The sequence below is a fragment of the Diabrotica virgifera genome, chromosome 9, assembly GCF_917563875.1.
Source record: "Diabrotica virgifera virgifera chromosome 9, PGI_DIABVI_V3a".
Taxonomy (NCBI): Eukaryota; Metazoa; Arthropoda; class Insecta; order Coleoptera; family Chrysomelidae; genus Diabrotica; species Diabrotica virgifera.
The window spans coordinates 125887133-125903977 of record NC_065451.1 but is presented as its reverse complement, the minus strand read 5'-3'; the positions used below and the strand labels follow the sequence as shown (position 1 = coordinate 125903977).

Here is a 16845-nt window from a genome sequence, read left to right as displayed (position 1 = left end):
GTCTGTAAGAAATATCGAAATCCTTAACAATTATGAACGTGCCATACCTATCCTACCAACATTCAGAACATTTTTTTTAAAATTGGACAAATGTCATGTCAGAGCTCATCCTGTTTAAACAATACAATAAGGTTGGCATTATCACGCAGGAGTTGTTTGCCTGCTCGACTGTATGATTGACATATGTATGCACAATCGATATCTTAATGTCTTCCCATACAGTAATATTCACGTATTGTTTGTTGGGGATCCGTAGATACGTCATCAAATATGAATACTGAGTTTGGTTTAGCGTCGCCAGGACTTATTACAGCATCATTGTCTTTAAATGGAAAACAGCCGGTTTCTTTCACAGATTCCAACACTTCCTTCAGAAACTGATACTTGGGTTGAAACAACGACTTTGAATATACGTAAACATTTTTGAATTTAGCGCCATTTAGACCAAACAGTAATGCTAGCATAGCATTCGTTTTTCCACATCCGCTTGGGCCACATACGGTAGCACGAAAAGAATGTGGTAGCAATGCACCATGTTTACTGATTCTTGCCACGTTATCGACAAAATCCAAGTTCTCCAGTGCTAGTGTCTTATCTTGTTGAATGACCTTCATCTTGTGATTAAGATGTATTTTATACGCTCGGTTATAAAAAAGAAATTTTTCAAGAAACGATTCATTTCAATGTTAGTCGTTCAAGGTGAAGGAGTGTTGAATTCTCTGATCAACAATATACCGTTTGAATTGCATGACCTTGGTTACCAGTGTCTAGGACCTGGAACTAAGTTACAAAAACGTCTAGCTCGTGGAGATCCAGGGATAAATCCATTAGATCGAGCTGCGAGACATCATGATATCGCATATTCTCAAAGTAATTCATTGAAAGATAGACATTAAGCAGATTGGGTATTGGAAAACAAAGCGTGGGAACGAGTTACAGCAAACGACGCATCTTTGGGTGAAAAAGCCACTGCCTGGTTGACTACTACAGCAATGAAAGCTAAACGAAAACTAGGTATGGGTATGAAACGTGGTAAAGGTGTTGGTTCATTTAAGCGACACGTGCTGCAACCAATTATCAGAACGTTGAAACGAACTCCTCCGTCACCAAATTTGCGTAAATCAGCTCTAGTTGTACTTGCAGCAGCTAGAACAGCCGTGAAGAATATAGGTGGGAAAAGAAATGTACGAGTTCCAAGAATCATTCCATTCGAATCAAAATCTGGTGGCATTTTGCCTTTAATCCCCATCTTTGCAGGCTTATCAGCTCTTGGTAGTTTGGTTGGTGGTGCTATCGCAAAGACTGTAATTGATTCAAAGAATGCTCAAAAGAAACTAGAAGAGGACAAACGTCACAATAAAGCTATGGAACATCTAGGCAAAGGATTATACCTTCGAAAAAACGCTAAAGGAGGCTTTGGATTATATTTGAAAAAGTCAAAAAACTACCGCTGAAGCTACCTAATAGACCTTTAACCAATGTGGACTTGAATAAATTTGTTAAACTACTTAAAATTGAAAATTTTCGTGGCGTGTTTATGAGAGATAATTTACCTCGTAACCCTCGTAAACGTGAATGTGCTATAATTAATCTCGACATTTCAACAAACCCTGGTACACATTGGGTAGCTTACAGAAAGATAAACAAAGACATAGAGTATTTTGATTCATATGGTTGCTTGAAGCCACCTCAAGAACTAGTTTCCTATTTGAATGGTGAAAGAATTTTCTATAATAATGATCAATATCAAAGTTCTAACCAAATAAACTGTGGATTTGTGCTTAAAGTTTCTGTATAATGGAAAATATAACCGCTAATGTCAGGTATGAATTACCACAAGATATTCGCCATGCACTAGAATTTTACCCTGCAAGAAAGACTATAAGAAACACGTATGGAGTGATGATTGTAGGTCGATGGAAAGTGTATGTGTATTTTGTAGAATACCATATTATGAGCAAAATATATAAATAAAACAAGAAAAACGTAACGTTATTCTAAGAAAAATAAAGAAATGTTTAACATATTTTGGTATTTAACTTACTGCACCTTTTACCTCCTATCAGTCATGTCTCGACTATTGACCCTAACAAGTACTACAAACGAGTTTTCCTTTACTCCTTAAGTGCCTCTTTTGCTTGATCCGCTACGGCAGTATTATGTAGCAGTGTTGGGATTTCATACATTTAATTCAATTCCAAACATTGATGGTGAAAAGTTTTATTTCTATGAGTAAAATGATCGTACAAAGTTGCGTCATATCGAAATTCCATCTGAAATTACCGATATCGAAGCATACATTTGAAACGAATTAATGGGTATATACAATTCCGTTCAGGAGTTCACTTTAAAACCGAACAACAATACGCTTAAATGTGAAATTTTCTGTCAAGATCATACCATTACTTTTGAGAAAGACGATAGTCTTGGTAAATTATTGGGTTTCTCAAATAGAGTGTTAAAATCAGGAAAAATGCATTCTTCAGACCAACCTGTAAACATTATAAAAGTATCAAGTCTACTCTTTGAATGCAACATTACTGAAGGAGCTTTCTACGAAGACAGACTGTACACACCATTCTGCATTTTCCGATAAATGTTGATCCAGGTTTTTCTATTGATGAACGTCCTCATAACCCTATGTAAATATCAATTAGCAACAGTAAACGTGAAATTACCAAAATTACTGTTAGTATAGTCGATCAGGAATTAAGACCTGTTAACTTTAAAGGAGAGAAAAGTACGCTCCATTTGGATTTTAAGGAAACGATATAGATGGGTTTAATTATAAAACAAAACTCTACAAGTCAATATCCATTAGTCTCACGCAGATCCTACATGCGACGTGACGTGTCTGTCGCCAATAAAGCCTTTCTTGTTGCCATTGGATTAAAGCTGAAAGATGTCAAAACGTCAATACATTCGACGGGGGGTTCAACAGCAGTAACCTCAACCTCATATTTTTTATCTTTACCAAAAACCTCTGTTCGACAATACTATTAGAAAAGAAGAATTTCGTACATATACACCATACATCAAATCATTTAATAATAGTGACGTCAAATTTATCATAAATCAATCAGATGCATTTCTTGCGATACACGAAACGCTGTTGGAAATTAAAGGAAGTATAGAGAAAGTAGGTGATGGAGTAGTTTCTCTTGCACCGAATGCTGGAGCCTTCTTGTTTGATACATGTACGTATATCCAAAGTTCACACGATATGGAAATAGTTAGAAACCCAGGTGTAGTTAGCACTATTCGCAGTTTGCTATGTTATACTCCTGAAGATTCCAAGTTTCTCAGTACTGCAGGATGGAACTATCCGAATAATCCACATATATCGGGAGACAACTTTAGTTTACTGATTCCTATAAAACACATATTCAACATTTTCAACGACTACAATAAATTAACCTATGGCCGTCAAGTGTTTCGATTTGTTCGAGCACGCAATGATAGAGACTGTATTCTAGTGGAAGAACCTAATGCTACAACAACAACAACAGTATCTTTAACTGTTGCCAGCATGGAACTCAAGGTTAAGCATGTCTTTCCCAATGATATGAAAATTGAATTAATGACTCCGATTAAGAATAATGTGCCGATAATTATACCTTTCCGTAAATGGGAGCTCAATGAACTACCGTCACTTACGTCAGGATCTCGACGCGAGATATGGAGTGTAAAGACAACTTCATCTGTTGAACGCCCACGTTATGTCATTGTGGCTTTTCCAACCTCTAAACGAGATGACATACACGCTGATCCAACGTTATTTGATCACATTAGAATGTCCAGCGTGTGATTGGTTATTAATGGAGAATACTGGCCTAACGAGAGAATGCAATTGGATTTTGCAAAAAATGACTATGCTATAGCTCACTATAACTATACGAAATTCTTTCCTAGTTATATTCTTTCCTCAACAAAACATCCCATCTTAGATTATGCTGCATTCAAGAAATATGCCTTATTTGTTTTTGACTGTTCCAAGCACGATGATACGTCACTCTGATCAGGAACCGTTGATGTTAAACTGGAAATCGAAGCAGATGAAGGTTTTCCAGCAGGCACTCGAGTCTACTGCCTAATTGTTCACGGCAGCCTACTCGAATACTTTCCTCTAACAGAAGTTATCAAAAATATTATTTAAGTAGATTTGAAGAATATATCACTCAGTATCAATCATCACGCTCAATCATGAGGATTGCTTTAGTCGACATACAGGGATTTATGGTAGATGGATTGTTTGTACCCAAGGAACTCAGCATTGAAATTGGTTTTAAACGATATCATTACATATTTACGTCTCCGCAACCGTTTGCTTCATTAACTAATCAAGATAAGAAGACAGTATCCTTCTTGGAGAAAAACGTGCATGGCATTCAGTATTCCAATGGTGATGTGGAATATTCCAAAATAAATCAAATACTAGAATCCAAGTTATTGTATGCTGCCGATTACATTTACTGTGTTTTGTCACTAATTAATAAGATTATTTATATTTATAAAACATTATTAGTTTAAGTGTAGTTAGTTAGTTAAATTATTAGTTAGTTAAGTGATCTACAAAATCCCAAAAGTACTCAACAGTACTCAACAAGACCTGTTATTTGACAGGTATAAATTATTCTTATATACTTATTATTAGTTTTTGTTTATTTTTCTGAATTCATTTATTGAAGTGAATAATTTTTATCGCTCTGTATATCTTTATATTTTCGCATGAGTCCGAAATAATACTTAATTATATTATACAGGTTGTAACGAAAATACAGGTCATAAATTAAACCACATATTCTCAGACCAAAAATACTTCGAATGAACCTAATTTACCTTAGTACAAATATGCACATAAAAAAAGTTACAGCCCTTTGAAGTTACAAAATGAAAATCGATTTTTTCGAATATATTGAAAACTATTAGAGATTTTTTATTGACAATAGACATGTGGCATTCTTATGGCAGGAACATCTTAAAAAAGAATTATAGTGAGATTTGTGCGCCCCATAAAAATTTTATGGGGGTTTTGTTCCCTTAAACCCCCCCAAACTTTTGTGTACGTTCCAATTAAATTATTATTGTGGTACCATTAGTTAAATTCAATATTTCTAAAACTTTTTTGCCTCTTAGTATTTTTTCGGTAAGGCAGTTTTTATCGAGTTGCGGCTTCTTTTTAAATATGTTTACATAAAAATTTTATGGGGGTTTTGTTCCTTTAAACCCCCCAAATGTTTGTGTATGTCCCAATTAAACTTTTACTGCGGTACCATTAGTTAAACACAGTGTTTTTAAAACTTTTTTGCCTCTTTATATTTTTTCGAGAAGGCACTTTTTATCGAGATATTACTTCTTTTTTAATATGGTTCAAAATATACCTAAAAATGTAAATCATAAATAAATTTTCATATTATTACCAAGTCTCCATAATCGTACTTAGCCATATACAAATATGTGGTGGATTTGACAAATATTCAAAATATCTCGATAAAAACTGACTTCGAAAAAGTACTAAGAGGCAAAAAAGTTTTTAAAATAATGTGTTTAACTAATGGTACTACAATAATAATTAAATTGGAACGTACACAAAAGTTTGGGGGGTTTAAAGGAACAAAACCCCCATAAAATTTTTATGGGCCATAAAATTTTTATGGGGTATCCAAATTTTACTATAATTTTTTCTAAAGATACTACTACCATAAAAATGCCACATGTCTATTTTCAATAAAAGATCTCTAATAGTTTTCGATATATTGGAAAAAATCGATTTTCATTTTGTAACTTCAAAGGGCTGTAACTTTTTTTATGTGCACATTTGTACTAAGGTAAGTTAGGTTCAATGGAACTATTTTTGGTCCCAGAATATGTGATTAAATTTATGACCTGTATTTTTGTTACACCCTGTATACATAATATACATTTATTATAAAAATAAAATAACGTTTAACAAACGTCATTTTTGATAACTTTGTAATGACAACTCGGAAACGACTGATGCGATTTGGCTAATTTTGATTTTAAAATATTTATAGAAGAAAGGTGAGAAATAAATAATATAATTAAATTGTATAGAAAATAGTAAAATCAACAATTTTATTTTTGCATGCAAACATTTATACAGTTCAAATCAAACCCTTCTTTCAGTACGCCATTAATTTTGACGTCGCATAGGATTATAATAGTCATATTTCTTAATCATAGTTATCAATATTAAATAAAAACTAAATCGTTAAAGATTTTATTTATTTTATACAGTATGTCCCTGTAAGTTGTATCCATATGGCAAACTTTTTTATTATTAATTTTACGAAAAAAGTTATTCTTTATAAAAAGCTCTGCATGATCCAAAACCTAAGATTTAACCATCAAATATAAAATTTTTTGAATATTATACGAGGGATGTCAAAAAGTTTGATTTTCACTCAAGAGTAAAGTAGCTTTATTTTTCGTAATATTGGAAATTGCTATTATGAAAAATTGTTGGGAATTAAAAACTATATTCTAATATGCAATTACATCCTTCTAATTGAAAAAAAATTTTTTTGAGAAATTATGGTTAACTATCATTATTTTTTCAGTTATTTCAATTCTGATAACTCTTTCATTATTAATTTTACGAAAAAAAGTGATTCTTAATAAAAAGTTCTGGATTGTCTAAAACTTAAAATACAACCATCTTATATGAAATTTTATCAATTTTATACGAGCGATGTCAAAAAAGATAAATTTAGATCAAAAGTAAAGTACCTTTATAGTTCAGAATATTTCAATTAGAAGGATGTAATTACATAGTGAAACATAGTTTTTAATTCTAAATAACTTTTCATAATAACAATTTTCGATATTGTGAAAAATAAACGTCTTTTACTCTTGAGTGAAATTCATATTTCTTGACATACCTCGTATAAAATTGATAAAATTTGACAAAAGATGGTGGTTGTATTTTAGATTTTAGACCATGCAGAACTTTTTAATAAGAATCACTTTTTTTCTTAAAATTAATAATAAAAGAGATATCTGAATTAAAATAACTGAAAATAATGTTAGTTATCCATAATTTTTCAAAAAAAAAATTTCAATTAGAAGAATGTAATACAGTTTTTAATTCCAAACAACTTTTCATAATAGCAATTTTCAATATTGTGAAAAATAAAGCTACTTTACTCTTGAGTGAAATTCAAACTTTTTGACATACCTCGTATAATATTCAAAAAATTTGATATTTGATGGTTAAATCTTAGGTTTTGGACCATGCAGAGCTTTTTATAAAGAATAACTGTTCTTCGTAAAATTAATAATAAAAAAGTTTTCCATATGGATACAACTTACAGGGACATACTGTATGAATATAATACCAAAATACTACGGAATTTCACTTTTTGACATAAATTTAATTAATAATATCGTAAATGTTGTACCATATTTTTAATAATTAAAGTAATAGTTATTTATGTACCAAGTCAGTAAAGTGACTTTTTATCGAACGAGTCTGATATTAAGAGCAGAGGAAGCGAAGCGAGTAACAGACGAGTTTGATAAAGAGTCTTTACTGACGTGGTGCACACAAAATTTTATCGCCAATCATAAAAAACATTAATACTTACTTAACACTACTTAATTACATCCTTCTAATGAAAAAAAAGTGTGTGTACTTTGTACGCACATAAGAAGTTATACTTCTATTATTATTATTTCAACAGAAAAAAAATATATTTTAAACAGTTTAGTTATATTTTTGGTTAAATATTAAACTAATTTTAATACATAAAAGAATACCAAACATTTCGCAAAATAATAGCCTTTCGCAGTTGCTTTTAGCAGTTGTTAAAAATATTCAAATCACATATGCCTCAACTACAAAGTGATGATCACACAATTGTCATCAATCCTGATAAAGCACCAGCTGGAGAGCACATTCGAAGATTCAATGCGCCTCTTATTGACGACGTTGCTGGAATAATGGTTGGCGATCGTACAGCTGCACGAGAAATTGTTATTCGTAGAAGAAATAATAATCTACAATTAATTGCTGATACACACCGCTCATATGATGCTCTCCAATATCCGCTAATATTCTGGAAAGGACAAGATGAATATTGCATAAATATTAAACAACGAAATCCCGTAACAGGTACTTCATTCATTATAAACTTTTAACTTGATCATTATCCATTTAAAACAATTTTTTTCTTCTTCTTCCTGCTTCGTTAATAGGCTCACGCCTATTCCATCTTCTGATTGATTAAACTTAATTAATTTGCCTTTATATTCATAAATTTATTACAGGAGTTGAAACAAACAAGAACGTTAGCTCAAAAGATTATTATGCATATCGACTGATGAGTAGACGTGGCCAGGACAACGTCATTCTACGATGTCATGAGTTTTGTCAACAATTCATGGTCGACATGTACGTGAGATAGAGAGCGGACGACTACGATACTTGCGACATAATAAAAAAAAGCTGCGTGCGGAAGAATATATCCACTTACGAGACGCTATTGTCAAGAACGTCGACGCCACTGAGATTGGAAATTCCATTATTCTACCATCATCTTACATAGGCAGTCCAACGTCATATGCAAGAATATATGCAGGATGCTCTTACGTTCGTACGCGAGTATGGACGATCGTGTTTATTTATAAAATTTACATGTAATCCTAAATGGCCGGAGATTAAATCTTTGTTACTGCCTGGCCAAAATACAATACATCGTCATTATATTACAGCACGTGTATTCAAACAAAAATTAAAGTCTTTAATAAATTTCATTTGTAAATTACATGTATTCGGTCCCACCCGGTCCTGAATGTATTCAGTTGAATGGCAAAAGCGAGATTTACCTCACGTACACATTTTGGTTTGGTTGATCGACAAAATCCGTCCTGAAGAAATCGATAGCATAATTTCTGCAGAAATTCCAGATTCGTCTACCGACCAAATGCTGTTTGATATTGTTACTGCAAACATGATTCACGGTCCATGCGGTAATATTAATCGTTTATCGCCTTGCATGGCAGATGGAACATGTACCAAAAACTTTCGTAAATTTTTTACTAACGATACAATCACTAATCTCGACGGGTACACGATATGTCGTCGGAGAAATACCGATAATGGCGGAGAATCATTTATCAAGAAGATAAATAACATAGACATTGATAATCGTTAGGTGGTACCATATTCACCTTTGCTGGGCAAGACATTCAATGCTCATATTAATGTTGAGTTCTGCAGTTCAGTAAAGAGCATCAAATATATTTGCAAGTATGTGAATAAAGGGAGTAATATGGCTGTATTTCGAGTTGAAAATACCAATGTGAATGCACTTCCAATTAATAAAAACGATGAAATAACGCTTTACCAAATTGGCCGTTATATTAGTTCCAATGAAGCTGCTTGGCGTATTTTTGGTTTCTCAATTCATGAACGCAATCCAGCAGTTATTCATTTGGTCGTACATCTTGAAAACGGTCAGCACGTGTATTTCACTAACGAAACAGTCATTGATCGTGCTATAAATCCACCAAATACTACACTCACCGAATTCTTCAAATTGTGTAATCGTGTGGATGCTTTTGGTGCCGTTGCACGAACATTATTCTATTCGCAAGTACCACGCTATTTCACATGGGTTCCAACAAAAAATGGATACCCCGCAAGCAAGGCACACCGGTTGATGCATGTCCCAATCTATTTGAAACAAACACCTTGGGGCGAAGGTTTACAGTCAATCCAAGTCAGACTGAGTGTTTTTATCTTCGACTGATGTTGATTAATCTCACAGGTCCATTGTCACTTCAAGATATACGTAAAGTGAATGGACAACAGTACTTAACGTATAAAGATGCATGTCTTGAACTCGGCGTGCTGGAAGACGACAATCAGTGGGAATGTATGTTTGCTGAAGCAGCACTGAACTGTACAGCGATGCAAATTCGTCTACTATTCGCCATAGTATTGACTACATGTTTTCCAGCCAGAGCAATGACATTGTGGGGTAATTACAAAGACTCGATGACTGATGACATATTGCATATACATTGTACACGATGCAATGATGTAACGATAACAGCCAGCGACGCAATGTACAATGAAGCATTAATTGCTATTGAGGATCATTGTATTACAATTGCAAACTTACCACTTACTCATTTCGGTATGATTTCGCCAATTCGAACTGCATCTGATTTAGTAAACACCGAAATGAATCGTGAACTGCAATACAACACTGAAGAAATGAAAGCGATTGTTACTGGCGATGTTCCACTAATGAATGAGGAACAAAGAACCGCTTACGACCGCATTATGCTCGCAGTTTCGGCAGGCCAAGTTGGATTTTTTTTTGGGTGCACCAGATGGAACTGGCAAAACATTCCTGATTTCATTAATTCTCGCTAAAATACGATCACATAATGACATCGCACTGGCCGTTGCATCATCTGGCATTGCAGCAACAGTATTGGATGGAGGCAGAACAGCTCATTCAGTATTTAAGCTGCCACTAACAGCTGCCACTAAGTAACAGTGTGCAACATAAAAAAAACAATCATCCATGGCTGCCGTGTTGAAACAGTGTAAAATTATCATCTGGGATGAGTGCACTATGGCTCACAAACATTCCCTTGAGGCGTTAGATACAACATTGAAAGATATAAAGAACAGCGACAATGTATTTGGCGGCACCCTATTAGTACTTTCAGATGATTTCAGACAAACACTTCCCGTCATTCCACGTTCAACGTATGCTGATGATATCAATGCATGTTTAAAATCATCGATATTATGGCGTAATGTTGAAAAACTGCAGTTAAAAATGAATGTGCGCGTTCAAATGCTTCAGGGGTCATCCACAAAAACGTTTTCAAAACAACTATTAAATATAGGCGATAGAAAAGTTACTACAGATGAAACTGGATGCATTAAATTACCAACTGATTTTTGCACAATCGTTGATTCAGAAGATGCTCTCATTAAACAAATATTTCCTGATTTACACATACAGTACATAAATCATGAGTGGTTGGCAGAAAGAGCAATTTTAGCAGCAAAAAATGTAGACGTGAATAATTTGAATCTCAAGATACAACAGTTGTTACCAGGAGACTTGATCTCAAACAAATCAATTGATACAGTCTGCGATGACACCGAAACTGTGAATTATCCAACAGAGTTTTTGAACTCCTTGGATTTGCCAGGCATGCCACCGCATAACTTAAAACTGAAAATTGGGTCTCCGGTTATTTTACTCCGAAATTTAAACCCATCACGGTTATGCAACGGCACGCGATTAGTCAATAAAAAAATTGATGAAAAACGTCGTTGAAGCCAACATTTTAAATGGTAAGTTCCGGGGAGAAAATATATTAATACGACGAATCCCACTTATACCCAGAGATGTGCCAATTCAAGTTAAACGCATTCAATTTTCAATTAGATTGGCATTTGCAATGACTATCAATAAGTCCCAAGGCCAAACGATGTCCATTTGTGGCTTAGATTTGAGCACACCATGCTTTTCACATGGTCAGTTATACGTGGCATGTTTTAGAGTAGGCAAACCATCAAGTTTATTTGTATTTGCTAAAGATGGACTAACAAAAAATATCGTACATACTATGGCATTAAATAATTGATATCATTATAGCAGTAATGAAGAACACGATATAATAAACTGGGAACTCACTGATCTAGATAAAATGCAGATTAACCCTGTAACTCCAATAGAACTGCATATGGAAATAAACGACAATATTAATCCAAACATTGCTCCTGGATTTGATCTCATCACTGAGGAAGTGTTAAAACTACTTTCAAAAAAAGCTAGAATAAAACTAACACATCTTATAAATACTTCCTTTATACTGAGGTACGTATTAAAAATATGGAAGGAGGCAGAAATCATAATGGCACTAAAACCAGGAAAACCTCCACAAGAAATTTCTTAATATGATAATAAACCGATTATAATCAAAAAAAACTCCTAATTATCATATACCTTGGCCCCACCCTTCAAAAACATGATTACCTCCCTAATGAAACTTCGTTGATTCAGTTATTCATGTCGAGTCGAAATGTATGTAATCGTCAACTTATTCGTCAATAAATTATTATTGTATAAGCAAGTCACTAATCCGATATGGATATATGGAATACAGCTATGGGGCTCTACAAAAGAAAGTATAGTTCAAACCAAACCCTTCTTTCACTGCGTCACTAATTTTGACGTCACATATATGAAAAAATAATTTCATTATAATATATTTATTGCACTTCATATAATTGCATATACAGAATAAGCCGAATAAAAACGGAACATATGCCGTTAATACAGTGTATCGGAACTACGTTTGAAATAGTAGACCAATATAAAAGTTTGACACACATAAGTCATAGCAACACAACAATCTGTCTCGTTTTAGGTTAAGGCTACGGCCAGACAAGCGACAATTTACGGCGCCATAAGAGCAGTAAAATGAAGCGCGAAAATGGGTCCCGCGGTGAGTGTAGTGGATGGCCAAACTGAGCTGTAAAATATCGCGAAGCAATATCGAACGGGTCCATCTTCGGCGTCGTGTTGCAAACAAATGGACCTGGGTCCAAATTTGTATCTCATCTAGCCACAACCACGACCAAAACACTGTATTTACATCTTGCGACACGCCGTAATTTACATCCCCGTCTCGCCATGCTTTTTACTGCAGTTACTGCCGCTTCATTTTACTGCTGTTACAGTGCAGTTAGAGCAGTAAAATGAAGCGGCAGTAAAAAGCATGACCAGATGGGGATGTAAATTATGGCGTGTTGCGAGATGTAAATACAGTGTTTCGGTCGTTGTTGTGGTTAGATGAGCTACAAATTTGGACCCAGATCCTTCTTCCCAGGACCCATTTTCGCGCTTCATTTTACTGTTATTTTGGCTCCGTAAATTGTCGCTTTTCTGGCCATAGCCTTAGCCTAAAAGGAGACAGGTAGTTGAGTTGCTATGGTTTATGTTTGTCATATATTGGTCGACTATTGCAAACATAGTTCCGATACACTGTATTAACTGCGTATGTTCCGTTTTTATTTGGCTTAGTCTGTATATGCAATTCTTTCTTAATATTATTCTTTGTTCTTTTTCGGGATATCTTGGCATATTTAAAATATAATGAATAAATACATAAATATAAAATAAAATTTTCAATATACAATGTCATAAAATACAAACCTGTAATTAAAATTGTCATTTTATCCATTGACATAGTTAAAGTACTGTCACGATCCAAATACATCAAATAATTGGTATTATTAATTAGTTACCGATTTAGAGTATTTTAGAAATCAACCAATTATATATCAATAACTAAAAGTCGCTTTAATATGCGATTACCCGTCAACGAATACATAAAGTTCTATGTATAATAATCACGGCGTACCTTTTTTCTGTCACTTCCAACTTAATACGTTACACTATGACGCACTGAAAGGAAGGTGGTTTGAATTGAACTTTAACATCCAAATTATACAGCGACATCAGAATGTAATGTTAAGAAGTATCGTCAACACTTCCTGGAACTCCAGAAATTATGATCTTCATCGATTCTTCCAAATGGATACGGTTAACCAGACCACAAATAAATTTGTCAAGAGTCATGAACAAAAGCTCTTCAGCCATGTGAATGTCGGAAATAAGACTTTAAGAGAACGAAGTCGTCCGAATTAGTGCGATAAGTTAAAAAATAAGTGAAAAAACAGAGAAAAGTGCGGCTAAGGTGTACACGTTAGTTAGTAGTTTTATAATATATTAGAATCTAAGGATTATTGGTGAATATGGCCTTAGATAAGTCTCATATAATATTAAATTAAGATATAACTAACTTAATAAGAGTAATGATCAGATATCAATAATAAGAAAATTCCTGCTGGAGTCTTTTTAATAAAAAAATTATTACCTATTGTCTGTAAATGTTGCTATTATAATTAGTTATATTATAATACTATAACAGTATTACACTGGTTCTTCCACTGTATCTTTGCAAAATAATGACATTAGTCAAGAACTATTTTTTGTACTACGTTTCTTTCCTACTCGCAGATACTAAAACGACTAATTTAAGCCGTCTGTCTATACACACCATCATGATGCATTGAAGAAACCCATAGAACGATGGTGGGTGATTGATTTCGCACGCTAATTTCTATACTGTCATTAAACCAAAACGTGTATTTTACAGGAGAAGCAAAATTAGATTTAAGTTGTTATAGAAATAACAATATTTGAAAAATAACTAAAACATTCTTCTTGCTTTCACAGATATTAATTAATATAAGAAATAATGATTTTATGCTGCATCTAAAAAACATTTAGGTGATTTCATTATTATGTAATTTCAAAATTATGTAATTATGTAATTTCAAAACAAGTCTAGTTTCTTTATAAAATTTTCTTATTGAAATAAAAACAAAAACGTAACAAAACATAAAAATAAGAAAGTGAAACAGAAAATACATAAATTGAGCTTGCACTTCATGCAATACATCAGAGTATCAGACTTCTTCAGGTGATATTTATCTGCAAAAACAAAATGAAAAATAATTTTGCTTCAAAAAATATGTTAAAAAAAACTTGACTTATACGTAAACCGTTAAAAAATTATAGTAGCTTATTTAATTTTCGAAAACCAATATAGACAAGGCGAAAACGGCCGGTTCTTTGGAGAAAATATTCCCATGAGATTTTTTTACATAATCACATTCGTGAGATATTCCAGAATAAGATTCAAGAAGTCGCCCACGCGAAAAGTGGTCCAAATTTTTTTAACAATGTTTTTAATCAAATTGCCAAAATCAATATTTTTGGCCGGAACATTTTTTTTAGGTTTGTTGTACCATTCTGGATAAAAAAGGTCTCATAATTTTTCTCTAAAGTTAATCGTTTTCGAGGTAAAAGCATTTTAAAATTGAAAAAAAAAACGAAAAATGGCTATTTTCAAGGCTTAATAACTCTGTTAAAAGTTATTACTATGAAAGTCAGAAAGTAACTAAATCAAAGTTTAAAGCCCCCTACAAGATCCTGAAGACATTTTTGTCATTATTTAATTACTAAGCTGTTAATTTTAAGTAAAAATAATGAGCGCCATGCACGTATTAGGCGGCCGTCCATGATGAGTGCGAAAGAGATTTACCATTCAGGCAGTCCAATGGCGCATCTCAGTCGCACTCACATTTACAGCCGCGTAAATACGATCTTACCACTCATTATTATTAATTAAAAATAACAGCTTAGTAATAAATTAATGATACAACTTTCTTCATGATTATGAAGGGGTGGCTTTAAATTTGATTTAGTCACTTTCTGACTTTCATAATAATCATTTTAACCGAGTTATTAAGTCTTAAAAATGGCCATTTTCGCGTTTTTCAAATTTTAAATTGCTATAACTCGAACACGATCAACTTTGGAGAAAAATTATTAGAGACCTTTTCTGTCTGGAATGGTCCGAAAAATCTAAAAAAAAAATTTCTCCGGGCCGAAAATATTGAGTTTTGCAATTCGATTAAAAAAAAATTTATAACAAAAAATTGGACCACCTTTCGCGTGGGCGACTTCTTGAACCTTATTTTGGGGTGTCTCAGGAATGTGATTATCCAAAAAAATCTCATGGAAATACTTTTTCCAACGAACCCACCGTTTTCACCTTGTCTAATAATACATTCAAAAAATAGATGCTATGGTGTACTTATAGTAAATTTTTAAGGAAAAGATATACGTTATAAACCACTTTTTCACTTATATGAAAATTCGTATCAGATTACAATAATTTATATGCCCATTTTGATGGTTGGCTAAAAGTAACTGCTTATACTTGCTAAAGGGGATGGCAAGGAATGTTCAAACGCTTATCAATGTATACCTATAAGATCATTTAAAAACAAACAATACCATTTAAGCTGTAAGTATTGACAATTCTGAATTTAACTAGAAAAAAATGGACACCGTCTACAGACGTCATAACTGTTAGACGGTTAATTAAATATTTGTACCTTTTTTTAGATTCACAAACAAGTACAGCTAAACAAAAAAAAAACAAGATGACACTACCATGAGCGGTACCAAAAATAGAAGACCTAAAGGCCTAGTTTCTCAGTTGCCAAATTAAGGAAATGAGTGAGAGTGTGGAGATGAAGAAGCAAGAACGGCAATTTCAAGCAAAACTCCTCGCTCTCCAACTCGAAGAAAAAAAAAAGCAGAAGTTGACATTTTATTACAAAGAAAAATAAAACTTGAGCCCGAGAATGACGCTCTAGAGCAGCGGTTCCCAAACTGGGGGGCGCGCCCCCCTGGGGGGGCGTGGAGAAAGTCCAGAGGGGGCGTGACACCCAAGTGAAATAAATATAAAAAAAATTACAAAAATAATTTCCTCATAATAATACTCCCCTCCCGCCATCCATGACCCCCACCACCCGTTACCTCCATTTGGCCCTGGCGTGAGTGCGAGCGTCCCTCCACCCCTACCACGCCCGCCTACCACTACCACCACCGCATCTTCAATCCAATGTCAATAACCTTGCACTTTGTTCAGTGCTTGCGTTGTAACTAGTCCGTTCGCCAGTCCGTTGTGCCAACAGTGCTTTCCATGAATTATCGTCAGCGTGTTTGCTGTATTGTGGGTGTTCTGTAATTGCTGCGACGTTTGAATTGGAGTAATTGTTTTTGTGTTGTGTGAGTTCTGTGTAAAGCTGAATCAGAGAAGATGAACACGGCAAAGAAACGCAAGTATATTGACGATTATATTCAATATGGGTTTGTTTCCTTGCTTAAAAATAATGTTGATCACCCTCAGTGCGTTATTTGCTAT

The 16845-nt window shown here is 33.8% G+C and overlaps 2 protein-coding genes across 2 annotated transcripts; both read left to right on the top strand.

The window, feature by feature from the left end:
• Positions 1-3223: 3223 nt before the first annotated feature.
• LOC126891330 (uncharacterized) lies at positions 3224-3808 on the top strand. Its single transcript, XM_050660507.1, has one exon. It carries the CDS (start codon positions 3224-3226, stop codon positions 3806-3808), a length of 585 nt encoding a protein of 194 aa, XP_050516464.1.
• Positions 3809-10814: 7006 nt separating this feature from the next.
• On the top strand, positions 10815-11673 carry LOC126892657 (uncharacterized). The gene has a single exon (XM_050662296.1). The coding sequence runs from the start codon at positions 10821-10823 to the stop codon at positions 11328-11330; it is 510 nt and encodes a 169-aa protein (XP_050518253.1). The 5' UTR covers positions 10815-10820; the 3' UTR covers positions 11331-11673.
• Positions 11674-16845: the final 5172 nt, after the last annotated feature.